Below are 27,113 nucleotides of genomic sequence, written 5' to 3' on the forward strand. Positions count from 1 at the left end.
TGCTAGGGACCCGTTGCTAAGGACCAGCCACGGGGGAGGGGTTGCTAGGGAGCCGTTGCTAAGGACCAGTGATGAGGGACCCGTTGCTAGGGAGCCGTTGCTAAGGACCAGTGATGGAGGGACCCATTGCTAAGGACCGGTGATGTGGCAGGGGTTGCTAGGCAGGGGTTGCTAGGCAGCTGTTGCTAAGGACCAGTGATGGAGGACCTGTTGCTAGGGGGCTGTTGCTAAGGACCAGTGATGGGGAGGGGTTGCTAGGGAGCTGTTGCTAAGGGACCAGAGATGGGGGACCCGTTGCTAGGAGAGCATCACAGCCTGGGGTGTTGCTAGGGAGCCGTTGCTAAGGACCAGTGATGAGGGACCTGTTGCTAGGGAGCCGTTGCTAAGGACCAGTGATGAGGGACCCGTTGCTAGGGGGCCGTTGCTAAGGACCAGTGAAGAGGGACCCGTTGCTAGGGGACCGTTGCTAAGGACCAGTGATGAGGGACCCGTTGCTAGGGGGCCGTTGCTAAGGACCAGTGATGAGGGACCCGTTGCTAGGGGGCCGTTGCTAAGGACCAGTGATGAGGGACCTGTTGCTAGGGAGCCGTTGCTAAGGACCAGTGATGAGGGACCCGTTGCTAGGGGGCCGTTGCTAAGGACCAGTGAAGAGGGACCCGTTGCTAGGGGGCCGTTGCTAAGGACCAGTGATGAGGGACCCGTTGCTAGGGGGCCGTTGCTAAGGACCAGTGATGAGGGACCCGTTGCTAGGGGGCCGTTGCTAAGGACCAGTGATGAGGGACCCGTTGCTAGGGGGCCGTTGCTAAGGACCAGTGATGAGGGACCCGTTGCTAGGGGGCCGTTGCTAAGGACCAGTGATGAGGGACCTGTTGCTAGGGAGCCGTTGCTAAGGACCAGTGATGAGGGACCCGTTGCTAGGGGGCCGTTGCTAAGGACCAGTGAAGAGGGACCCGTTGCTAGGGGGCCGTTGCTAAGGACCAGTGATGAGGGACCCGTTGCTAGGGGGCCGTTGCTAAGGACCAGTGATGAGGGACCCGTTGCTAGGGGGCCGTTGCTAAGGACCAGTGATGAGGGACCCGTTGCTAGGGAGCCGTTGCTAAGGAGCAGGGAAGTGGGAGCCTGTTGCTAGGGGCCCGTTGCCATGGTAACAGCCACATGGGAACCCTCCCAGTCCCTCCCAGTCCCATCCCAGTGCCTCCCAACGTCCCACAGTCCCTCCCAGTGCCTCCCAGTCCCTCCCAGTCCCTCCCAGTCCCTCCCAGTCCCCTCCCAGTCCCTCCCAGTGCCTCCCAGTGCCTCCCAGTCCCCTCCCAGTCCCTCCCAGTCCCTCCCAGTCCCCTCCCAGTCCCTCCCAGTCCCTCCCAGTCCCTCCCAGTGCCTCCCAGTCCCTCCCAGTCCCCTCCCAGTCCCTCCCAGTCCCTCCCAGTGCCTCCCAGTCCCCTCCCAGTCCCTCCCAGTGCCTCCCAGTCCCTCCCAGTCCCTCCCAGTCCCCTCCCAGTCCCTCCCAGTCCCTCCCAGTGCTCCTATTTCTTCTTCCAGATCCCTCCCAGTCCCTCCCAGTGCCCTGTAATCCCCTCCCAGTGCCTCCCAGTCTCTCCCAGTTCCATCTAATCCCATCCAAATGTCCCTCAGCCCCCTCCCAGTCTCTCCCAGTCCCTCCCAGTGCCCCCAGTTCCTCTCCCAGTCCCCTCCAGTGTCCTCTTAGTGTCCTCCACTCCCCTCCCAGTCCCTCCCAGTCCCTTCTCAGTCCATTTCCAGTGCTCCCAGTCCCCCCAGTGCTCCTGCCAGTGCTTCCCAGTGCCCTCTAATCCCTTCCCAGTGCCTCCCAGTCTCTCCCAGTGCCCTCCCAGTTCCATCGAATCCCATCCAAATGTCCCTCAGCCCCCTCCCAGTCCCTCCCAGTGCCCTCTAATCCCCTCCCAGTCCCTCCCAGTGCCCTCTAATCCCCTCCCAGTGCCTCCCAGTGCCCTCTAATCTCCTCCCAGCCTCTCCCAGTGCCCCCCCAGTTTGTCCCAGTGCTGACCCGGGACCGGAAGGGCTCCGGGAAGCCGCCGGGGGGGTCCCCGATGTGGCCCTGCAGGAACTCGACGACGGAGCGCGGGAAGGAGAGCTCGTCGGCGCGAGCCTCGGCCTCGGCCCGCGAGAGCCCGTTCTGCACCAGGAACTGCGCCAGGTCCCCCACCACCTTGGACGACGGCGTCACCTGCGCCACCACAGCCACCAGGAGACACTCAGGGGACACCAGGAGCCACCAGGAGCCACCCAGGGGACACCAGGAGCCACCAGGAGCCACCAGGAGCCACTCAGGGGACACCAGGAGCCACCGGGAGCCACTCAGGAGACACCAGGAGCCACCAGGAGCCACCCATGGGACACCAGGAGTCACCCAGGGGACACCACGAGCCACCCAGAAGCCACCAGGAGCCACTGGGAGCCACCAGGAGACACTCAGGGAACACCAGGAGCCACCCAGGTGACACTGGGAGTCACCAGGAGTCACTGGGAGCAACCAGAAGCCACCAGGAGCCACCCAGGGGACACCAGGAGACACTCAGGGGCCACCACGAGCCACCCAGGGGACACTGGGAGTCACTGGGAGCCACCAGGAGCCACCGGGAGCCACTCAGGGGACACCAGGAGCCACTGGGAGCCACCAGGAGCCACCAGGAGCCACTCAGGGGACACCAGGAGCCACCCAGGGGAGACTGGGAGTCACTGGGAGCCACCAGGAGCCACTCCGGGGACACCAGGAGCCACCCAGGGGACACTGGGAGTCACTGGGAGCCACCAGGAGCCACCAGGAGTCACCCAGGGGACACCAGGAGTCACCCAGGGGACACCAGGAGCCACCCAGGGGACACTGGGAGTCACTGGGAGCCACCAGGAGCCCCCAGGAGCCACTCAGGGGACACTGGGAGTCACTGGGAGCAACCAGGAGCCACCAGGAGCCACCCAGGGGACACCAGGAGCCACCCAGGGGACACCACGGGCCACCCAGGGGACACTGGGAGTCACTGGGAGCCACTGGGAGCCACTGGGAGTCACCAGGAGCCACTCAGGGGACACCAGGAGCCACCCAGGGGACACTGGGAGTCACTGGGAGCAACCAGGAGCCACCAGGAGTCACCAGGAGCCACTCAGGGGACACCAGGAGTCACCCAGGGGACACCAGGAGCCACTCAGGGGCCACCAGGAGCCACCGGGAGCCACTCATGGGACACCAGGAGCCACCAGGAGCCACTCATGAGACACCAGGAGCCACCAGGAGCCACCCATGGGACACCAAGAGCCACCAGGAGCCACTCAGGGGACACCAGGAGCCACCCATGGGCCACCAGGGGCTACCGGGAGCCACCGTGGGGCCACCAGCCCCTAGAGAAGTGGCTACTGCCATGAAGAACCCAACCATGGAGAAGCCAATCATGGAGAACTTGAACCATGGAGGACTCAACCACGGGGCAACTGAGCATGAAGAACCAACCATGAGGAACCAACCATGAGGAACCAACCCTGGAGAACTCAACCCATGGAGATCTCGACCCATGGAGCAACTGAGCATGAAGAACCAACCATGAGGAACCAACCATGAGGAACCAACCCTGGAGAACTCAACCCATGGAGACCTTGACCTATGGAGACCTCGACCCATGGAAACCTTGACCCATGGAGATCTCGACCCGTGAAGCAACTGAGCATGAAAAACCAACCATGAGGAACCAACCGTGAGGAACCAACCCATGGAGATCTCAACCCATGGAGACCTCGACCCATGGAGACCTTGACCCATGGAGATCTCGACCCATGGAGCAACTGAGCATGAAGAACCAACCATGAGGAACCAACCCTGGAGAATTCAACCCATGGAGACCTCGACCCATGGAGATCTCGACCCATGGAGCAACTGAGCATGAAGAACCAACCATGAGGAACCAACCATGAGGAACCAACCCTGAAGAAACCAACCCTGGAGACCTCGACCCATGGAGACCTCGCCCCATGGAGCAACTGAGCATGAAGAACCAACCATGAGGAACCAACCATGAGGAACCAACCCTGAAGGAACCAACCATGAGGAACCAACCGTGAGGAACCAACCCTGAAGGAACCAACCATGAAGAAACCAACCCATGGAGACCTCGCCCCATGGAGCAACTGAGCATGAAGAACCAACCATGAGGAACCAACCGTGAGGAACCAACCACGAAGAACCAACCACGAAGAACCAACCACAAGGACCCAACCGTGAAGAACCAACCCCTGGCGATGGGTCCCACCTTGATGAGGTCCCCGAGGAGCTTGTTGGCCTCGGCGTAGGCCTTCTTGACCTCCTTGAACTTGTGGCCGAGCCCCATGGCGTGGGCCTGGAAGTGGAGGTTGGTGTATTGTCCCCCCGGGATCTCGTTCTCGTAGACGTCGGCGTTGCCCGACTTCATGGTGGCCGTGCAGTCGAAGGCCGCGTAGAGGCCCCGCGCCCCCTCCCAGTACTCGCTGTACTCGAAGACCTTCTCCAGCGACAGCCCTGGGGACAGGGACAACCTCAGCGGACGACCCGGGGTCACCAGCGGGGAGAAGAAGCAGGAGAACCCCAAGAGGTGGCGTCTCCGGGGCCGGGGGGGCGTCTCCAGGACTCGTAGGTCCAGCCCACAAGTGTGGTGGCAGCTCCAGGGGCTTGTGGCCACCTCCAGGACCTTGTAGCCACCTCCAAACCCCTGGTAGAACCTCCATAACCACCTCCCCCAGCTCCAAACCCCTGGTAGAACCTCCATAACCACGTCCCCCATCTCCAAACCCCTGGTAGAACCTCCATAACCACCTCCCCCAGCTCCAAACCCCTGGTAGAACCTCCATAACCACATCCCCCCAGCTCCACGACCTCGTTATCATCTCTAGGACCTCGTCATCACCTCTAGGACCTCATCATCATCTCCATAACCACCTCTCCACCCCTGGGAGCATCTCCAGGACCTCATAACCACCTCCAGGACCTCATTCCCATCTCCACGACCTCCAGGACCATCTCCCCCTGCCCATGGCGGCCCCGCCAGGGCCTTGTAGCCACCTCCAGGACCTTGTTGCCACCTCTAGGACCTCCAAATCCCACCTCCATGGCCTTGTTTCCACCTCCAGGACCTCATTCCCACCTCCAAACCCCTGGTAGAACCTCCATAACCACGTCCCCCAGCTCCAAACCCCTGGTAGAACCTCCATAACCACCTCCCCCCAGCTCCAAACCCCTGGTAGAACCTCCATAACCACGTCCCCCAGCTCCAAACCCCTGGTAGAACCTCCATAACCACGTCCCTCATCTCCAACCCTGGGTTCCTGGCCCCTGGTGGCCCCCGTACCGGTGTCCAGGGGGGTCCCGCGGGTACAGGCCACCAGGGCCCCCATGCTGGGCTGGGAGGTCATCCCGGCCATGGCGTCCACGGCCACGTCCACCACGTCAGCCCCGGCCTGGGCGGCCGCCAACATGGAGGCCACGGCGGCCCCGGCCGTGTCGTGCGAGTGGACGTGGATGGGGACCTCGGGGAACTCCTCGCGTAGAGCCCCCACCAGGAGACGGGACGCCGCCGGCGTCAGCAGACCCGCCATGTCCTGCAGGAGAAAGGGCCACCGGGACCTCCAGGATCTCCAAATCCCACCCCAGGACCTCAAAATCCTACCCCAGGAGCTCCAGGACCTCCAAATCCCACCCCAGGATCATCAAATCCCACCCCAGGAGCTCCAAATCCCACCCCAGGATCTCCAGGACCTCAAAATCCCATCCCAACCCAACCCCAGGACCTCCACATCCCACCCCAACCCAACCCCAGGATCTCCAGGACCTTCAGATCCCACCCCAGGATCTCCAGGATCTCCACATCCCACCCCAACCCCTCCAAGAGCCCAGATCCTCCACCCCAACCCCAGATCCTCCACCCCAACCCCTCCAAGACCCCAGATCCTCCACCCCAATCCCTCCAAGACCCCAGATCCTCCACCCCAATCCCAGATCCTCCACCCCAACCCCAGCTCCTCCACCCCAACCCCTCCCAAGACCCCAGATCCTCCACCCCAACCCCTCCAAGACCCCAGATCCTCCACCCCAACCCCAGATCCTCCACCCCAACCCCTCCAAGACCCCAGATCCTCCACCCCAACCCCTCCAAGACCCCAGATCCTCCACCCCAACCCCAGATCCTCCACCCCAACCCCTCCAAGACCCCAGATCCTCCACCCCAACCCCTCCAAGACCCCAGATCCTCCACCCCAACCCCTCCAAGACCCCAGATCCCACCCCAACCCCTCCAAGACCCCAGATCCTCCACCCCAACCCCTCCAAGACCCCAGATCCTCCACCCCAACCCCTCCAAGACCCCAGATCCCACCCCAACCCCTCCAAGACCCCAGATCCTCCACCCCAACCCCTCCAAGACCCCAGATCCTCCACCCCAACCCCTCCAAGACCCCAGATCCCACCCCAACCCCTCCAAGACCCCAGATCCTCCACCCCAACCCCTCCAAGACCCCAGCTCCTCCACCCCAACCCCTCCAAGACCCCCAATCCCACCGCGGACCTTGATGCAGAGGACGTGTGTCCCGGCGGCCACCAGCTCCCGGGCCACCCCCAGGTAGTAGTCGAGGGTGTACTTGGTGCGGGCCGGGTCGGCCACGTTGCCCGTGTAGGACAGGGCGGCCTCCACCACCGCCCCCGCCCGCCCGGCCGCCTCCACCCCCAGCACCAGGTTGGGGACGTAGTTGAGGGCGTCGAAGACGCGGAAGATGTCCATCCCGTTGGCCACCGCCACCTCGCAGAAGCTGGGGAGGAGGAGGAGGAGGAGAAGGACTCCATGATCTTCTAGACCCTGAGGTTCCTTCATCCCACCACGTCCTGACGTTCTTCCACATCCTGATGTCCCCTCATCCCACCATGTCCTGAGGTTCCTTCATGTCCCCTCATCCCACTATGTCCTGAAGTTCCTTCATCTCCCCACACCTTGATGTTCCTCCATGTCCTGATGTCCCCTCATCCCACCACGTCCTGGTGGCCCCTCAGCCCTCCGTGATCTTCTAGACCCTGAAGTTCTTTCATCTCCCCACATCCTGATGTTCCTCCATGTCCTGATGTCCCCTCATCTCTCCATGTCCCCTCATCTCTCCACGTCCCCTCATCCCACCATGCCCTGATGTCCCCTCATCTCTCCATGTCCCCTCATCCCACCACATCCTGAGGTCCCTTCATCTCTCCATGTCCTGATGTCCCCTCATCTCTCCATGTCCTCTCACCCCACCATATCCCCCATGTCCCTGTGTCCCCGTGTCCCCTCGTGCTCCACCAGTAGATGACATTGTTGGGCTGGTTGGCTCCTCGAGGTTCCTCCATCTCCCCATGTCCCCTGTGTCCCCATGTCCCCTCATGTCCCTGCGTCCCTTCATGTCCCCATGTCCCCCTGTGTCCCCCCGTCCCCCCGTGTCCCCATGTCCCCTCATGTCCCCATGTCCCCATGTCCCCGTGTCCCCCCATGTCCCCATGTCCCCCGTGTCCCCATGTCCCCCCGTGTCCCCATGTCCCCTCATGTCCCCGTGTCCCCATGTCCCCGTGTCCCCCCATGTCCCCATGTCCCCTCGTGTCCCCATGTCCCCCATGTCCCCCCGTGTCCCCATGTCCCCCCATGTCCCCTCGTGTCCCTGCGTCCCTTCATGTCCCCATGTCCCCCTGTGTCCCCCCGTCCCCCTGTGTCCCCATGTCCCCCCGTGTCCCCTCGTGTCCCCGTGTCCCCCATGTCCCCGTGCCCCCCCATGTCCCTGTGTCCCCATGTCCCCCCGTGTCCCCTCATGTCCCCGTGTCCCCTCATGTCCCCGTGTCCCCTCGTGTCCGTGTCCCTTCATGTCCCCGTGTACCCCCGTGTCCCTGTGTCCCCTCGTGTCCCCATGTCCCCTGTGTCCCCATGTCCCCCCATGTCCCCATGTCCCCTTGTGTCTCCATGTGTCCCCATGTCCCCTCATGTCCCCATGTCCCCCCGTGTCCCCATGTCCCCTCGTGTCCCCCCACGTCCCCTCGTGTCCCCATGTCCCCCATGTCCCCATATGTCCCCCTGTGTCCCCATGTCCCCTCGTGTCCCCCCGTGTCCCCATGTCCCCTCGTGTCCCCATATGTCCCCGTGTCCCCATGTCCCCGTGTCCCCATGTCCCCATGTTCCCGTGTCCCCATGTCCCCTCATGTCCCCATGTCCCCATGTCCCCGTGTCCCCCCATGTCCCCATGTCCCCCCGTGTCCCCCATGTCCCCATGTTCCCGTGTCCCCATGTCCCCGTGTCCCCCCATGTCCCCATGTCCCCTCGTGTCCCCATGTCCCCCATGTCCCCCCGTGTCCCCATGTCCCCCCATGTCCCCGTGTCCCCTCGTGTCCCCATGTCCCCCCATGTCCCCCCATGTCCCCCCATGTCCCCATGTCCCCTGTGTCCCCCCATGTCCCCCCGTGTCCCCGATGTCCCCGTGTCCCCTCGTGTCCCCATGTCCCCTCGTGTCCCCGTGTCCCCCATGTCCCCGTGCCCCCCCATGTCCCTGTGTCCCCATGTCCCCCCGTGTCCCCTCATGTCCCCGTGTCCCCTCATGTCCCCATGTCCCCTCGTGTCCGTGTCCCTTCATGTCCCCGTGTACCCCCGTGTCCCTGTGTCCCCTCGTGTCCCCATGTCCCCTCGTGTCCCCATGTCCCCTGTGTCCCCATGTCCCCCCATGTCCCCATGTCCCCTTGTGTCTCCGTGTGTCCCCATGTCCCCTCATGTCCCCATGTCCCCCCGTGTCCCCATGTCCCCCCATGTCCCCGTGTCCCCTCATGTCCCCATGTTCCCGTGTCCCCATGTCCCCTCATGTCCCCATGTCCCCTCATGTCCCCATGTCCCCTCGTGTCCCCATGTCCCCTTGTGTCCCCATGTCCCCATGTCCCCTTGTGTCTCCATGTGTCCCCATGTCCCCTCATGTCCCCATGTCCCCCCGTGTCCCCATGTCCCCTCGTGTCCCCATGTCCCCGTGTCCCCTCGTGTCCCCATGTCCCCCCATGTCCCCCCATGTCCCCCCATGTCCCCCCTTGTCCCCCCATGTCCCCTGTGTCCCCCCATGTCCCCCCGTGTCCCCGATGTCCCCGTGTCCCCTCGTGTCCCCATGTCCCCTCGTGTCCCCATGTCCCCTGTGTCCCCATGTCCCCCCATGTCCCCATGTCCCCTTGTGTCTCCATGTGTCCCCATGTCCCCTCATGTCCCCATGTCCCCTCATGTCCCCATGTTCCCGTGTCCCCATGTCCCCGTGTCCCCCATGTCCCCCTGTGTCCCCATGTCCCCCCGTGTCCCCATGTCCCCTCATGTCCCCATGTCCCCTTGTGTCCCCATGTCCCCATGTCCCCCCGTGTCCCCATGTCCCCCTGTGTCCCCATGTCCCCCCGTGTCCCCATGTCCCCTCATGTCCTCATGTCCCCCCATGTCCCCATGTCCCCTCATGTCCCCATGTCCCCTTGTGTCCCCATGTCCCCATGTCCCCCCATGTCCCCTCGTGTCCCCCCATGTCCCCATGTCCCCCCATGTCCCCATGTCCCCTCGTGTCCCCGTGTCCCCGATGTCCCCGTGTCCCCCCGTGTCCCCGTGTCCCACCGGTAGATGACGTTGTCGGGGTAGTTGGTGTAGCCCACGGCGTTGGCTCCTCGCAGGAGCATCTGGAAGGGGACGTTGGGGACGAGGCGCCGCAGCTCCCGCAGCCGCTCCCAGGGACACTCGTGCAGGAACCGCATCGCCACGTCGAAGGTGGCGCCTGGCGGACACGGGTCCTCGTGCGAAGCCCCCGTGCGACGCACGCTGCCCGCCTCGCACACCCACCAACCCGCCTCCCGACCCCCCCGGACCCCAAATCCCACCCCGGGACCCCCAAATCCATCTCCCAACCCCTCAATGACCCCCAAATCCCACCCCAGGACCCACAAATCCATCTCCCGACCCCTCAATGACCCCCAAATCCCACCCCGGGAGCCCCAAATCCCACCCCAGGTCCTCCAAATCCCACCCCAGGACCCCCAAATCCCTCCCCGGGACCCCCAAATCCCACCCCAGGACCTACAAATCCCACCCCAGGACCCACAAATCCATCTCCCAACCCTTCAATGACCCCCAAATCCCACCCCAGGTCCTCCAAATCCCACCCCAGGACCCCCAAATCCCTCCCCGGGACCCCCAAATCCCACCCCGGGACCCCCAAATCCCACCCCAGGACCTACAAATCCCACCCCAGGACCCACAAATCCATCTCCCAACCCTTCAATGACCCCCAAATCCCACCCCAGGACCCTCAAATCCCACCCCAGGACCCCCAAATCCCACCCCGGGACCCACAAATCCATCTCCCAACCCCTCAATGACCCCCAAATCCCACCCCAGGACCCCCAAATCCCACCCCGGGACCCCCAAATCCCACCCCAGGACCTACAAATCCCACCCCGGGACCCCCAAATCCCACCCCAGGACCCCCAAATCCCACCCCGGGACCCCCAAATCCCACCCCGGGACCTCCAAATCCCACCCCGGGACCCCCAAATCCCACCCCAGGACCTACAAATCCCACCCCGGGACCCCCAAATCCCACCCCAGGACCCCCAAATCCCACCCCGGGACCCCCAAATCCCACCCCAGGACCCCCAAATCCCACCCCGGGACCCACAAATCCATCTCCCAACCCCTCAATGACCCCCAAATCCCACCCAAGGACCCCCAAATCCTCCCCAAATCCCCCTCCCAGCCTCTCTATGACCCCCAAATCCCTCTCGGTGCCCCCCAAATCCCCCTCCCAGACCCTCTATGACCCCCAAATCCCCCTCCTAATCCCTCTATGACCCCCAAATCCCCCTCGGTGCCCCCCAAATCCCCCTCCCAGCCTCTCTATGACCCCCAAATCCCCCTCGGTGCCCCCCAAATCCCCCTCCCAGCCGCTCTATGACCCCCAAATCCCTCTCCTAATCCCTCTATGACCCCCAAATCCCCCTCTGTGCCCCCCAAATCCCCCTCCCAGCCCCTCGGTGCCCCCCCAAATCCCCCTCCCAGCCCCTCTGTGCCCCCCAAATCCCCCTCCCAACCCCTCCATGACCCCCAAACCCCACTCAAATCCCCCTCCCAACCCCTCCGTGCCCCCCAGATCCCCCTCCCAGCCCCTCCAGGACCCCCAAATCCCCCTCCAGGCCTCTCAATGACCCCCAAATCCCACTCAAATCCCCCTCCCAGCCCCTCCAGGACCCCCAAATCCCCCTCCCAACCCCTCTATGACCCCTAAATCCCCCTCCTAATCCCTCTATGACCCCCAAATCCCCCTTGGTGCCCCCCAAATCCCCCTCCCAACCCCTCCAAGACCCCCAAATCCCCCTCCCAACCCCTCCATCACCCCCAAATCCCCCTCCCAGCCTCTCCATGACCCCCAAATCCCCCTCCCAGCCTCTCTATGACCCCCAAATCCCCCTCCCAAGCCCTCATTGACCCCCAAATCCCCCCCAAGACCCCCTCTCAGCCCCTCAGTGCCTCCCAAATCCCTCTCCCAACCACTCCATCACCCCCAAATCCCCCTCCCAACCCCTCCAAGACCCCCAAATCCCCCTCCCAACCCCTCCATCACCCCCAAATCCCCCTCCCAATCCCTCCAGGACCCCCAAATCCCCCTCCTAATCCCTCCATCACCCCCAAATCCCCCTCCCAGCCTCTCCATGACCCCCAAATCCCCCTCCCAGCCTCTCTATGCCCCCCAAATCCCCCTCCTAATCCCTCTATGACCCCCAAATCCCCCTCCTAATCCCTCTATGACCCCCAAATCCCCCTCCCAAGCCCTCATTGACCCCCCAATCCCCCCAAGACCCCCTTTCAGCCCCTCAGTGCCTCCCAAATCCCTCTCCCAACCACTCCATCACCCCCAAATCCCCCTCCCAACCCCTCCAAGACCCCCAAATCCCCCTCCCAACCCCTCCATCACCCCCAAATCCCCCTCCCAATCCCTCCAGGACCCCCAAATCCCCCTCCCAACCCCTCCATCACCCCCAAATCCCCCTCCCAGCCTCTCCATGACCCCCAAATCCCCCTCCCAGCCTCTCTATGCCCCCCAAATCCCCCTCCTAATCCCTCTATGACCCCCAAATCCCCCTCCCAAGCCCTCATTGACCCCCCAATCCCCCCCAAGACCCCCTCTCAGCCCCTCAGTGCCTCCCAAATCCCTCTCCCAACCCCTCCAAGACCCCCAAATCCCCCTCCCAACCCCTCCAAGACCCCCAAATCCCCCTCCCAACCCCTCCATCACCCCCAAATCCCCCTCCCAATCCCTCCAGGACCCCCAAATCCCCCTCCTAATCCCTCCATCACCCCCAAATCCCCCTCCCAGCCTCTCCATGACCCCCAAATCCCCCTCCCAGCCTCTCTATGCCCCCCAAATCCCCCTCCTAATCCCTCTATGACCCCCAAATCCCCCTCCCAAGCCCTCATTGACCCCCCAATCCCCCCCAAGACCCCCTCTCAGCCCCTCAGTGCCTCCCAAATCCCTCTCCCAACCCCTCCAAGACCCCCAAATCCCCCTCCCAACCCCTCCAAGACCCCCAAATCCCCCTCCCAACCCCTCCATCACCCCCAAATCCCCCTCCCAATCCCTCCAGGACCCCCAAATCCCCCTCCTAATCCCTCCATCACCCCCAAATCCCCCTCCCAGCCTCTCCATGACCCCCAAATCCCCCTCCCAGCCTCTCTATGCCCCCCAAATCCCCCTCCTAATCCCTCTATGACCCCCAAATCCCCCTCCCAAGCCCTCATTGACCCCCCAATCCCCCCCAAGACCCCTTCTCAGCCCCTCAGTGCCCCCCAAATCCCCCTCCCAGCCCCTCCCTGACCCCCAAATCCCCCTCCCAACCCCTCCAAGACCCCCAAATCCCCCTCCCAACCCCTCCATCACCCCGAAATCCCCCTCCCAATCCCTCCAGGACCCCCAAATCCCCCTCCCAACCCCTCCATCACCCCCAAATCCCCCTCCCAGCCCCTCCATCACCCCCAAATCCCCCTCCCAAGCCCTCATTGACCCCCCAATCCCCTCCCTGCCCCCCCAGTCCCCCCCGGCCCACCTCCCCAGGTCTCCATGCTGCAGAGGTTGCTGAGGGCGTGGGCGGCGAAGGGGGCGATGCGGGCCAGGTCGCGGGTCCTCACGCGCGTGGCCAGCAGCGACTGGTGGGCGTCGCGGAACGTGGTGTCGGTGAGAAGGAGCCCCCGGTGCTCCCGCAGCGCCCGAGCGAAGCCCGACGGCCCCTCGCGCTGCAGCACGGCCCGCAGACCCTCGGGGGGGGGCCCTGAGGGGAGCGGGGGGTCACCCAGGGGGACTGGGGGGGCACCCAGGGGCTGCGAGGGGGATTGGGGGGGTTTGGGGGTCCTGGAAGGGGCTGGGAGGGGGATTTGGGGGTCCTGGAAGGGGCTGGGAGGGGGATTTGGGGGTCATGGAGAGGCTGGGAGGGGGATTTGGGGGGCACCGAGGGGTTGGGAGGGGGATTTGGGGGTCACTGAGGGGTTGGGAGGGGGATTTGGGGGTCCTGGGGTGGGATTTGTGGGTCCTGGGGTGGGATTTGGGGGTCATTGAGGGGCTGGGAGGGGGATTTGGGGGTCATGGAGGGGTTGGGAGGGGGATTTGGGGGTCATGGAGAGGCTGGGAGGGGGATTTGGGGGGCACCGAGGGGTTGGGAGGGGGATTTGGGGGTGATGGAGGGGCTGGGAGGGGGATTTGGGGGGCACCGAGGGGTTGGGAGGGGGATTTGGGGGTCATGGAGGGGTTGGGAGGGGGATTTGGGGGGCACTGAGGGGTTGGGAAGGGGATTTGGGGGGCACTGAGGGGTTGGGAGGGGGATTTAGGGGGCACTGAGGGGTTGGGAGGGGGATTTGGGGGTCCTGGAGAGGCTGGGAGGGGGATTTGGGGGGCACCGAGGGGTTGGGAGGGGGATTTGGGGGTCACTGAGGGGTTGGGAGGGGGATTTGGGGGGCACCAAGGGGCTGGGAGGGGGATTGGGGGGGTTTGGGGGTCCTGGAAGGGGTTGGGAGGGGGATTTGGGGGTCCTGGAGGGGCTGGGAGGGGGATTTGGGGGTCATGGAGAGGCTGGGAGGGGGATTTGGGGGGCACTGAGGGGTTGGGAGGGGGATTTGGGGGTCCTGGGGTGGGATTTGAGGGTCATTGAGGGGTTGGGAGATGAATCTGTGGGTCCTGGGGTGGGATTTGGGGGTCCTGGGGTGGGATTTGGGGGTCATTGAGGGGCTAGGAGGGGGATTTGGGGGTCCTGGAGGGGTTGGGAGGGGGATTTGGGGGTCATGGAGAGGCTGGGAGGGGGATTTGGGGGTCCTGGAGGGGTTGGGAGGGGGATTTGGGGGTCACTGAGGGGTTGGGAGGGGGATTTGGGGGTCACTGAGGGGTTGGGAGGGGGATTTAGGGGGCACTGAGGGGCTGGGAGGGGGATTTGGGGGGGAACTGAGGGGCTGAGAGGGGGATTTGGGGGTCATAGAGGGGTTGGTAGGGGGATTTGGGGGGCACTGAGGGGTTGGGAGGGGGATTTGGGGGTCCTGGAGGGGCTGGGAGGGGGATTTGGGGGTCCTGGGGGGGGATCTGGGGGTCCCGGAGTGGGTTTCGGGGTGCTAGGGGGTGGGTTTGGGGGTGCCGGGGTGGGTTTGGGGGTGCAGGGGGGGTTTGGGGGTCCCCGAGTGGGTTTGGGGGTGCAGGGGGGGTTTGGGGGTCCCCGAGTGGGTTTGGGGGTGCAGGGGGGGTTTGGGGGTGCCGGGGTGGGTTTGGGGGTGCAGGGGGGGTTTGGGGGTCCCCGAGTGGGTTTGGGGGTGCAGGGGGGGTTTGGGGGTCTCACCCATGGGCACCGGGGGGGGCGTCGGCTCCACCAGAGCCGCTTTGGCCTTAACGGGGAGGGGGGTGCTGGGGCCGTTCACCATCACGTGACCTGGGGGGGGGGGGGGTGAGAAAAGAGGGGGGGCTGGGACCCCAAAATCCCACCCGACACCCCAAAATGCCCCCTAGGGACCCCAAAATGCCCCCTGAGACCCCAAAATGCCCCCTAGGGACCCCAAAACCTCCAGTAAGGACCCCAAAATCCCCCCCAGGGACCCCAAAATCCCCTGAGACCCCCAAAATCCCCCCCTAGGGACCCCAATATCCCCCCCGAGACCCCAAAATCCCCCACTAAGGACCCCAAACCCCCCCCCCAGGGACCCCAAAATGCCCCTCAAACCCTTCTAGGGACCCCAATCTCCCCCCTAGGGACCCCAATGTCCCCCCCAAACCCCTCAATCTCCCCCCTAGGGACCCCAAAATCCCCCCAAACCCCCACAGGGACCCCAATATCCCCCCCAAACCCCCCTAGGGACCCCAAAATCCCCCCCGAGACCCCAAAAATCCCCCCTAGGGACCCCAATATCGCCCCCAAACCCCTCTAGGGACCCCAATATCCCCCCCAAACCCCCTTAGAGACCCCAATATCCCCCTCAAACCCCTCTAGGGACCCCAATATCCCCCACAGTCCCCCCCAGGGACCCCAATATCCCCCCCAAGCCCCCCAATCTCCCCCCTAGGGACCCCAATATCGCCCCCAAACCCCTCTAGGGCCCCCAATATCCCCCCCAAACCCCCTTAGGGACCCCAATATCCCCCCCAAACCCCCTTAGAGACCCCAATATCCCCCTCAAACCCCTCTAGGGACCCCAATATCCCCCACAGTCCCCCCCAGGGACCCCAATATCCCCTCCAAACCCCTCTAGGGCCCCCAATATCCCCCCCAAGCCCCCACAGGGACCCCAATATCCCCCCCAAACCCCCTTAGAGACCCCAATATCCCCTCCAAACCCCCTTAGGGACCCCAATATCCCCCCCAAACCCCCTTAGAGACCCCAATATCCCCCTCAAACCCCTCTAGGGACCCCAATATCCCCCACAGTCCCCCCCAGGGACCCCAATATCCCCTCCAAACCCCTCTAGGGCCCCCAATATCCCCCCCAAGCCCCCACAGGGACCCCAATATCCCCCCCAAACCCCCTTAGAGACCCCAATATCCCCTCCAAACCCCTCTAGGGACCCCAATATCCCCCACAGTCCCCCCCAGGGACCCCAATATCCCCCCCAAGCCCCCCAATCTCCCCCCTAGGGACCCCAATATCGCCCCCAAACCCCTCTAGGGCCCCCAATATCCCCCCCAAACCCCTCTAGGGACCCCAATATCCCCTCCAAACCCCCTCTAGGGACCCCAATATCCCCCCCAAGCCCCTCTAGGGACCCCAATATCCCCCCCAAACCCCTCTAGGGACCCCAATATCCCCTCCAAACACCCTTAGGGACCCCAATATCCCCCCCAAGCCCCTCTAGGGACCCCAATATCCCCCCCAAACCCCTCTAGGGACCCCAATATCCCCTCCAAACCCCCTTAGGGACCCCAATATCCCCCCGGGGCCCCCCCAAATCCCGGACCCAGGTAGTGAAGCAGCTTCTGGGCTCGGTTCTGGCCGGGCTGGAGGTTGAAGAGCTCGGGGTTCTCGTCGATGAACTGAGTGTCGGCCGAGCCGCTCAGGAACTGGGGGTGCGCGAGGACGTTCTGCAGGAACGGGATGTTCGTCTGCGCCAGAGGCGCCGTCAGCGTGCGTCGCACGAGGATCTCAAGCAGCCACCCCCCCAATCCTCGTGCATCGCACCAGAGCCCCCCCAGCCCCTCGTGCGTCGCACCAGGACCTCCTATGTTGCACCAGAGCCCCTCGTGTGTCACACTAGGACCTCGTGCATTGCACCAGAGACCCCCCAGCCCCTCATGCGTGGCCCCAGAGCCCCTCCAGCCCCTCGTGCGTCGCACCAGGACCTCCTATGTTGCACCAGAGCCTCTCATGTGTCACACTAGGACCTCCTGCGTTGCACCAGAGCCCCTGGTGCATGGCCCCAGTGCCCCCCAGCCCCTCGTGCGTCGCACTAGGACCTCCTGCGTTGCACCAGAGCCCCTTGCGCGTGGCCCCAGCGCCCCCCAGCCCCTCGTGCATAGCACCAGAGCCCCTCCAGCCCCTTGTGCATCGCACTAGGACCTCCTGTGTTGCACCAGAGCCCCTCGTGTGTCACACTAGGACCTCGTGCATTGCACCAGAGCCCCTCCAGCACTTCCTATGTTGCACTAGAACCTCCTGTGTTGCACCAGAGCCCCTCGTGTGTCACACTAGGACCTCGTGCATTGCACCAGAGCCCCTCCAGCCCCTTGTGCGTCGCACCAGGACCTCCTGTGTTGCACCAGAGCCCCTCGTGTGTCACACTAGGACCTTGTGCATCGCACCAGAGCCCCTCCAGCCCCTCCTGTGTTGCACCAGACCCTCCTATGTTGCACCAGAGCCCCTCGTGTGTCACACTAGGACCTCGTGCATTGCACCAGAGCCCCTCCAGCCCCTCCTATGTTGCACCAGGACCTCCTGTGTTGCACCAGAGCCCCTTGTGCGTGGCCCCAGTGCCCCCCAGCCCCTCGTGCATCGCACCAGAGCCCCTCCAGCCCCTTGTGCATCGCACTAGGACCTCCTGTGCTGCACCAGAGCCCCTCGTGTGTCACACTAGGACCTCGTGCATTGCACCAGAGCCCCTCCAGCACTTCCTATGTTGCACCAGGACCTCCTGTGTTGCACCAGAGCCCCTTGTGCGTGGCCCCAGCGCCCCCCAGCCCCTCGTGCATCGCACCAGAGCCCCTCCAGCCCCTCCTATGTTGCACCAGAGGCCCTCGTGTGTCACACTAGGACCTCGTGCCTCGCACCAGAGCCCCTCCAGCCCCCCGTGCCTCGCACCAGGACCACCTCCACCGCCCCCCAGCCCCTGGGGTGCGGCACGTGGCGCTGACCTTGACGCCGCGGATGCGGAACTCGGCGAGCGCGCGGCGCATCTTGGCGGCGGCGGCCGTCTGGTCGGGCCCGTGCGCCACCACCTTGACGAGCAGCGAGTCGTAGTGCGGGGAGATGAGGGCGCCCTGGAACGCCGACGCCCCGTCCAGCCGGATGCCCATCCCCTCGCCGCTGCGGAACACCTGCCGGCACGCACCGCGGGCACCTAGAGGAGCCACAGGCGCCCACGGGCACCTGCAGCCACCCCAGGGCCACCTCGAGGCACCTACAGCCACCCCAGGGCCACCTCGAGGCACCTACAGCCACCCCAGGGCCACCTATAGGAACCTACAGCCACCCCAGAGCCACCTACAGCCACCCCAGGGCCACCTACAGCCACCCCAGGGCCACCTATAGGAACCTACAGCCACCCCAGGGCCACCTACAGCCACCCCAGGGCCACCTACAGGCACCTACAGGCACCTAGAGCCAACCCAGAGGCACCTAGAGGCACCTAGAGCCACCCTGAGGGCACCTCTAGGCACCTAGAGCCACCCCAGAGGCACCTACAGCCACCCCAGGGCCACCTAGAGGCACCTACAGCCACCCCATACCCACCTATAGGAACCTACAGCCACCCCACAGCCACCTACAGCCACCCCAGGGCCACCTACAGGCACCTAGAGGCACCTAAAGCCACCCTAGAACCACCTAGAGGCACCTACAGCCACCCCAGGGCCACCTATAGGCACCTACAGCCACCCCAGAGCCACCTACAGCCACCCCAGAGGCACCTAGAGGCACCTAGAGCCACCCTGAAGGCACCTATAGGCACCTAGAGGCACCTAGAGCCACCCCAGGGCCACCTAGAGGCACCTAGAGGCACCCTGAGGGCACCTAGAGGCACCTACAGCCACCCCAGAGCCACCTAGAGCCACCCTGAAGGCACCTATAGGCACCTAGAGCCAACCCAGAGGCACCTAGAGGCACCTACAGCCACCCCAGAGGAACCTAACGCCACCTATAGGCATCTAGAGCCACCCCAGAGCCACCTAGAGCCACCTGAAGGCACCTAGAGCCAACCCAGAGGCACCTATAGGCACCTTATACTCACCTAGAGACACCTAGAGCCACCCCAGAGGCACCTAGAGGCACCTAGACCCAACCTGAAGGCGCCTATAGGCACCTATAGGCACCTACAGGCACCTAGAGCCAACCCAGAGCCACCTAGAGGCACCTTATACTCACCTAGAGGGACCTAGAGCCACCCTGAAGGCACCTATAGGCACCTATAGGTACCTAGAGCCACCCCAGAGCCACCTATAGGCACCTAGAAACACCCTATACCCACCTAGAGGCACCTACAGCCACCCCAGAGCCACCTAGAGCCACCTAAAGCCACCCCAGAGACACCTAGAGGCACCCTATACCCACCTATAGGCACCTAGATGCACCTAGAGACGCCCTATACCCACCTCGAGGCACCTACAGACACCCCATAACCACCTAGAGGCACCTACGGACACCCAATACTCACCTATAGGCACCCCAAAGGCACCTATAGGCACCTAGAGCCACCCTATACCCACCTATAGGCACCTACAACCACCCCATAGCCACCTAGAGCCACCCCAGAAGCAACTAGAACCACCTCGTAACTATCTATAGGGACCTCAGAGCCACCTATAGGGACCCCAGAGCCACCTATAGGGACCTCAGAGCCACCTATAGGGACCCCACAGCCACCTATAGGCACCTAGAGACACCTATAGGTACCTAGAGGAACCTGCAGACACCCCAGAGACACCTGGAGGCACCTCCAAACACCCCATTGGAACCTAAGGCACCTATAGGCACCTATATCCCCCAAAGGGGGGGGTCTCATGGGGGTCCCTAAGGGGGTCCCGAGGTGGAACCCCATGGGATCCCCAAAGTGGGGGTCCCAAAACAAGATCTCAAGACCTCTAGCAGGATCTCAAGAGGTTCCCGAGCTGGAACCCATGGGATTCCCTAAGAGGAGCATCTCAAGAGGTTCCCAAGGTGGAACCTCATGGGATCTCCAAAGTGGGGGGTCTCATGGGGGTCCCTAGGGAGGTCCTGAGGTGGAACCCCATGGGATCCCCAAAGTGGGGGGTCCCAAAACAAGATCTCAAGACCTCAAGCAGGATCTCAAGAGGTTCCCGAGGTGGAACTCAAGGGATTCCCCAACGGGGGGATCTCAGGAAGGTCCCGAGGTGGAACCCCCTGGTTTTCCCAAAGAGGGGGTCCCATGGGGGTCCCATACGGGTCCCTAAGGGGGTCCCGAGGTGGAACCCCATGGGATCCCCTAAGGGGGGTCCCAAAACAAGATCTCAAGACCTCAAGCAGGATCTCAAGAGGTTCTCGAGGTGGAACCTCATGGGATCCCCGAAGTGGGGTCTCCAAAACAAGATCTCAAGACCTCAAGCAGGTTCTCAAGAGGTTCCCGAGGTAGAACCCCATGAGATCCCCTAAGGGGGGTCCCCAAAACAAGATCTCAAGACCTCAAGCAGGTTCTCCAGAGGTTCCCGAGATGGAACTCAAGGGATTCCCAAAGTGGGGGGTCCCAAAACAAGATCTCAAGACCTCAGGCAGGATCTCAAGAGGTTCTCGAGGTGGAACCCCATGGGATCCCCTAAGGGGGGTCCCCAAAACAAGATCTCAAGACCTCAAGCAGGTTCTCCAGAGGTTCCCGAGGTGGAACTCAAGGGATTCCCAAAGTGGGGGGTCCCAAAACAAGATCTCAAGACCTCAGGCAGGATCTCAAGAGGTTCCCGAGGTGGAACCCCATGGGATCCCCAAAGTGGGGTCCCCAAAACAAGATCTCAAGACCTCAAGCAGGATCTCAAGAGGTTCCCGAGGTGGAACTCATGGGATTCCCTAACGGGGGGATCTCAGGAAGGTCCCGAGGTGGCACCCCCGGGTTCCCCTGCAGCCGGGGGGTCCCCGAGGCGGGTTCGGGGGTCACCTCGATGCGGCCGGTGTCGGGCTGGAAGCCGCGCGCGGGGTCCTCGGTGGTGACGCGGCACTGGATGGCGCAGCCGTTGACGCGGATGCTCTCCTGCCGCAGCCCCAGCTCCCGCAGAGACTTCCCCGACGCCACCTGCAGCTGCGCCTGCACCAGGTCCACGCTGCACGGGGGACCCCGAGTTTTCAGGGGGACCCCGAGTTTTGAAGTGGAGGGGGGGGATTTGGGGGTTCGGAGCATCCCGCATCCCACCAGGGACCAGAATCGTTCTCTAAGCCCCAACCCAAAAGGGGTTTTGGGGAGACCCAGGAGGTTTTGGGGTGACCCAGGACTGATAGGGGGATCCCAGGGGTTTGGGGGACCCTGATTTTTGGGGGGGAACCCCGGTTTTTGGGGTAGAATTCAGGGATTTTGGGGTTCAGAGCATCCCACATCCCACCAGGCACCAGAACCATCCCATAACCCCCAACCCGAAAGGGGTTTTGGGGAGACCCAGGAGGTTTTGGGGTGACCCAGAACTGATGGGGGGATCCCAGGGGTTTGGGGGACCCCGATTTTTAGGGGGATCCAGGGATTTTGGGGTTCAGAGCATCCCGCATCCCACCAGGGACCAGAACCGTCCCGTAACCCCCAACCCAAAAGGGGTTTTGGGGAGACCCAGGTGTTGGGGGGTACCCCGAATTTTTTGGGGGGACCCTGGGAGTTTGGGGGACCCTGATTTTTAGGGGGGACCCCGGTTTTGGGGGGAGAATCCAGGGGTTTTGGGGTTCAGAGCATCCCACATCCCACCAGGCACCAGAACCATCCCGTAACCCCCAACCCGAAAGGGGTTTTGGGGAGACCCAGGAGGTTTTGGGGTGACCCAGAACTGATGGGGGGATCCCAGGGGTTTGGGGGACCCCGATTTTTAGGGGGATCCAGGGATTTTGGGGTTCGGAGCATCCCGCATCCCACCAGGGACCAGAACCGTCCCGTAACCCCCAACCCAAAAGGGGTTTTGGGGAGACCCAGGTGTTGGGGGGTACCCCGAATTTTTTGGGGGGACCCTGGGAGTTTGGGGGACCCTGATTTTTAGGGGGGACCCCGGTTTTGGGGGGAGAATCCAGGGGTTTTGGGGTTCAGAGCATCCCACATCCCACCAGGCACCAGAACCATCCCGTAACCCCCAACCCGAAAGGGGTTTTGGGGAGACCCAGGAGGTTTTGGGGTGACCCAGAACTGATGGGGGGATCCCAGGGGTTTGGGGGACCCCGATTTTTAGGGGGATCCAGGGGGGAGTTGGGGTTCGGAGCATCCCGCATCCCACCAGGGACCAGAACCGTCCCGTAACCCCCAACCCAAAAGGGGTTTTGGGGAGACCCAGGGGTTGGGGGGTACCCCGAATTTTTTGGGGGGACCCTGGGAGTTTGGGGGACCCTGATTTTTAGGGGGACCCCGGTTTTGGGGGGAGAATCCAGGGGTTTTGGGGTTCAGAGCATCCCACATCCCACCAGGCACCAGAACCATCCCGTAACCCCCAACCCAAAAGGGGTTTTGGGGAGACCCAGGAGGTTTTGGGGAGACCCCAGGGGCTGGGAAGTACCCCGAATTTTTTGGGGGGACCCTGGGAGTCTGGGGGACCCCGATTTTTGGGGGGGACCCCGATTTTTAGGGGAGAATCCAAGGTTTTTGAGGTTCAGAGCATCCTGCATCCCTCCAAAGAGCCCAAAGCATCCTCCAACCCCAGAGACCCAGGAGGAAGGCGGGGGGGGTGTTAGGGGTTTTGGGGGCCCCCCAAGATTTTGGGGGTCCCCTCAGAGGATTTTTGGGGTCCCCCTGGAGGGTTTTGGGGGTTCCCCGACTCACTCCGTGATCTCCTCGGTCACCGTGTGCTCCACCTGGAGCCGCGAGTTGACTTCGATGAAGTAGTAGTCGCCGCCTTGATCCACCAGGAACTCCACGGTCCCCGCGTTCTCGTAGCCCACCTGAGCCCCCCAAAACCTCAGCGAGGGGTCCCCAAAACTCCGAGGGGCACCCCAAAACCTCTAGGGACGCCCCCAAACCCCTAGGAGCCCCCCCAAACCCATGGGGACCCCCCCAAAACTCTTGCATCTCCCACCCAACTCCTCCAAGACCTGGATCTTCTCCAACCCCCTGGGACCCCCCCAACCCCCTGGGACCCCCCAAATTTTGGGGTCCCCCCTAAATTTCGGGGTCTCCCTCCGATTCCCGATGCCCTCAAACTCCTGGGTCCCCCCAAAACCTCTTGGGACCCCCCAAAACCCCTTGGGACCCTCCCATTAACCCCTCGTTGCCCCCAGATGGCATCAAAGCCTGGTTCTCGCTGCAAGCTCTGGGTCCTCCCAAACCTCTGGGTCCCCCCCAAAATTTGGGGGGGACCCCGAATTTTGGGGTCCCCCCCAAATTTTGGGGTTCCCCTCCAATTCCCGATGCCCTCAAACTTCTGGGTCCCCCCCATTAACCCCTCGTTGCCCCCAGATGGCATCAAAGCCTGGTTCTCGCTGCAAGCTCCGGGTCCTCCTAGACCTCTAGGTTCCTCCTAAAGTTCTGGGGTGTCCCCCCGCCCCAAAATTTCGGGGTCCCCCTCAAATTTGGGGGTGCAGGACCTGCTGGGCGAGGCGGACGGCGTCCTGGGCGAGGCGGGCGCGGAGGTCGGGGTGCAGGCGAGCGGCCGGGGCGATCTCCACCACCTTCTGGTGGCGACGCTGGATGGAGCAGTCGCGCTCGTAGAGGTGGACGACGTCCCCGTGTTGGTCCCCTGAGGGGGGAAAAGGGGGTGAGGGCACCCCAAAAAGGGGACGAGCACCCCAAAAAATGGGGTGAGGACCCCAAAAAATGGGATGGGGGCCCCAAAAAAGGGACCCAGACACCTTCACGTCACCAGAAAGGGACCCAGAAATGGGACTCAAAGTCCAGGGCACCCCAAAAAGGGGCTGAGCACCCCAAAAAAGGGACCCAAGCACCCCAAAAATGGGATAAGCACCCCAAAAAATGGGATGGGGACCCCAAAAAGGGACCCAGACACCTTCGCGTCACCAGAAAGGGACCCAGAAATGAGACCCAAAGTCCAGGGCACCCCAAAAAGGGGCTGAGCACCCCAAAAAAGGGGCCCAAGCACCCCAAAAATGGGATGAGCACCTCAAAAAATGGGATGGGGGCCCCAAAAATGGGATGGGCACCCCAAAAAATGGGACGGGGGCCCCAAAAAGGGACCCAGACACCTTCGCGTCACCAACAAGGGACCCAGAAATGGGACCCAAAGCTCAGGGCACCCCAAAAAGGGGCTGAGCACCCCAAAAAAGGGACCCAAGCACCCCAAAAATGGGATGAGCACCCCAAAAATGGGATGGGGACCTCAAAAAATGGGATGGGGGCCCCAAAAAATGGGATGGGGGCCCAAAAAGGGACCCAGACACCTTCGCGTCACCAAAAAGGGACCCAGAAATGGGACCCAAAGCTCAGGGCACCCCAAAAAGGGGCTGAGCACCCCAAAAAAGGGGCCCAAGCACCCCAAAAATGGGATGAGCACCTCAAAAAATGGGATGGGGGCCCCAAAAATGGGATGGGCACCCCAAAAAATGGGACGGGGGCCCCAAAAAGGGACCCAGACACCTTCGCGTCACCAACAAGGGACCCAGAAATGGGACCCAAAGCTCAGGGCACCCCAAAAAGGGGCTGAGCACCCCAAAAAAGGGACCCAAGCACCCCAAAAATGGGATGAGCACCCCAAAAATGGGATGGGGACCCCAAAAAATGGGATGGGGGCCCCAAAAAATGGGACGGGGGCCCCAAAAAGGGACCCAGACACCTTCGCGTCACCAGAAAGGGACCCAGAAATGAGACCCAAAGCTCAGGGCACCCCAAAAAGGGGCTGAGCACCCCAAAAAGACCTCGGGACCCCCCAAAAGCCCCTAGGACCCCCTCAAATTCTCCCTAAACACCCCAAAATCCCCCTCCAAAGACCCAGGGACCCCCCAAAAGCCCCTCAGGACCCCCCAAATCCCCCTCCAAAGACCCAGGGACCCCCCAAAAGCCCCCCAGGACCCCCCAAATCCCCCTCCAAAGACCCAGGGACCCCCCAAAAGACCCAGGGCCCCCCCAAAATCCCGTACCCAGGATCTGGACCTCGATGTGTCGGGGCCGCTCGATGAACTTCTCGACGAAGAGGTCCCCGTTGCCGAAGGCGGCCAAGGCCTCCGAGGAGGCGCGCGAGAAACTCTCCTCCAGCTCCTGCCCCCCAGGACACCCCAAAAAATTGAGGGGACCCCCCCAAAAATACCGGGGTCCCCCCCCTAAATCCCCCCCCAAGGCTTCCAAGGAGGAGCTTGAGAAGCTCTTCAGCTCCTAGGACGGGGAACCCAAGGGTGCCCCCCAACATCTGGGGCTCCCCGACATCTGGGACCCCCCCTCAAAGATTGGGGGACCCCTCAAATGTCTAAGGGGCCCCTCAAATCAAATGGGGACCCCCAAAAATGCTGGGGACCCCCAAAAATCCCTCCCCAAGGCTTCCAAGGAGGAGCTTGAGGAGTTCTCCTCCAGCCCCTGGGATGGGGAACCCATGGGTGCCCCCCAACATCTGGGGCTCCCCGACATCTGGGACCCCCCTCAAAGATTGGGGGACCCCAAACCCACTGGGGGGACCCCTCAAATCACTAGGGGGGGTGTCCAATGGAATTGAGGGGGGGGCTATGGAATTGGGGGGAACCCAAGGGAGTTGGGGGGGGGTTCTATGGATTTGAGGGGTGTCCCATGGAATTGGGGGGGTCCCATGGAATTGGGGGGGGATCCTATGGGATTGGGGGGTGTCCTATGGAATTGGGGGGTATCCCGTGGAATTAGGGGGGGATCCTATGGAATTGGGGGGGGTCCTATGGAATTGGGAGGTTCCTATGGAATTGGGGGGGGTCCCATGGAATTGGGAGGTTCCTATGGAATTGGGGGGTGTCCTATGGAATTGGGGGGGGTCCCATGGAATTGGGAGGTTCCTATGGAATTGGGGGGTGTCCTATGGAATTAGGGGGGGATCCTATGGAATTGGGAGGGTTCCTATGGGATTGGGGGGGGGATCCTATAGAATTGGGGGGGGATCCTATGGAATTAGGGGGGGAATCCTATGGAATTAGGGGGGGAATCCTATGGAATTGGAAGAGTTCCTATGGGATTGGGGGGGGTCCCATGGAAATGGGGGTGTCCTATGGAATTGGGGGGGGGGGTCCCATGGAATTGGGAGGTTCCTATGGAATTGGGAGGGGGATCCTATGGAATTAGGGGGGGATCCTATGGAATTGGGAGGGTTCCTATGGGATTGGGGGGTGGCCTATGGAATTGGGGGTGTCCCGTGGAATTAGAAGGGGGGTCCCATGGGTTGGGGGGGGGTGTCTATGGAATTAGAGGGGGTGTCCTATGGAATTGGGGGTGTCCTATGGAACTGGGGGGGGGGGGGTGTGTCCTATGGGTTTGGGGGGGTTCCTATGGATTTGAGGGGGTTCCTATGGAATTTGGGGGGGTCCCTATGGAATTTGGGGGGGGGGGGGAGGGGGGGTACCTGGGGGGCCCTGACGACCCTCATGCCGCGTCCCCCCCCTCCGTGAGCGGCTTTGAGGATGACGGGGAACCCGACGCGGGCCGCGAAGTCCTGCGCCTCGGCCACCACCGACACCGGAGACGGCGTCCCCGGCACCACCGGCACCCCTGGGGGGGGCACGCACCGTCACCCCCCCGCACCCCAAAACCCAGCCCCCCAAAACCCAAAAACCCCCCCAAAAAAATAGACCCAGGGAGCCCAAAAAGCCCCAAAAATAGACCCAGAGACCCCCAAACCCCCCAAAAAACAGACCCAGGGACCCCCCCCCAGCACCCCTGGGGGGGGCACGCACCGTCACCCCCCCGCACCCCAAAAATCAGCCCCCCAAAACCCAAAAAACCCCAAAAAAATAGACCCAGGGAGCCCAAAAAGCCCCAAAAATAGACCCAGAGACCCCCAAACCCCCCAAAAAACAGACCCAGGGACCCCCCCCCAGCACCCCTGGGGGGGGCACGCACCGTCACCCCCCCGCACCCCAAAAATCAGCCCCCCAAAACCCAAAAAACCCCAAAAAAATAGACCCAGGGAGCCCAAAAAGCCCCAAAAATAGACCCAGAAACCCCCAAAACCCCAAAAATCAGACCCAGGGGCCCCCAAAACCCCAAAAAACAGACCCAGGGACCCCCCCTGGCACCCCTTGGGGGGGGCACGCACCGTCACCCCCCCCGCACCCCAAAAATCAGCCCCCCAAAACCCA

At 63.0% G+C, this 27,113-nt stretch overlaps 1 protein-coding gene across 1 annotated transcript in view; it reads right to left on the bottom strand.

Annotated features, from left to right (window-relative positions):
- LOC138734629 (pyruvate carboxylase, mitochondrial-like) overlaps positions 1–27,113 on the bottom strand; it is a 40,401-nt gene that overhangs the window by 5,534 nt on the left and 7,754 nt on the right. Inside the window, exons 4-17 of the mRNA XM_069882385.1 lie at positions 26,378–26,523; positions 24,945–25,062; positions 23,439–23,590; positions 22,678–22,796; positions 20,833–20,995; positions 17,867–18,049; positions 16,477–16,621; positions 14,870–14,959; positions 13,103–13,324; positions 9,624–9,780; positions 6,558–6,798; positions 5,346–5,595; positions 4,275–4,519; positions 2,024–2,203 (exon numbers count right to left, since the gene is read on the bottom strand). Coding sequence (XP_069738486.1) covers positions 2,024–2,203; positions 4,275–4,519; positions 5,346–5,595; positions 6,558–6,798; positions 9,624–9,780; positions 13,103–13,324; positions 14,870–14,959; positions 16,477–16,621; positions 17,867–18,049; positions 20,833–20,995; positions 22,678–22,796; positions 23,439–23,590; positions 24,945–25,062; positions 26,378–26,523 — 2,411 coding nt within the window. The remainder of the gene's footprint in view (positions 1–2,023; positions 2,204–4,274; positions 4,520–5,345; positions 5,596–6,557; positions 6,799–9,623; positions 9,781–13,102; positions 13,325–14,869; positions 14,960–16,476; positions 16,622–17,866; positions 18,050–20,832; positions 20,996–22,677; positions 22,797–23,438; positions 23,591–24,944; positions 25,063–26,377; positions 26,524–27,113) is intronic.

The sequence above is a fragment of the Phaenicophaeus curvirostris genome, unplaced genomic scaffold (assembly GCF_032191515.1).
Source record: "Phaenicophaeus curvirostris isolate KB17595 unplaced genomic scaffold, BPBGC_Pcur_1.0 scaffold_122, whole genome shotgun sequence".
Lineage (NCBI taxonomy): Eukaryota > Metazoa > Chordata > Aves > Cuculiformes > Cuculidae > Phaenicophaeus > Phaenicophaeus curvirostris.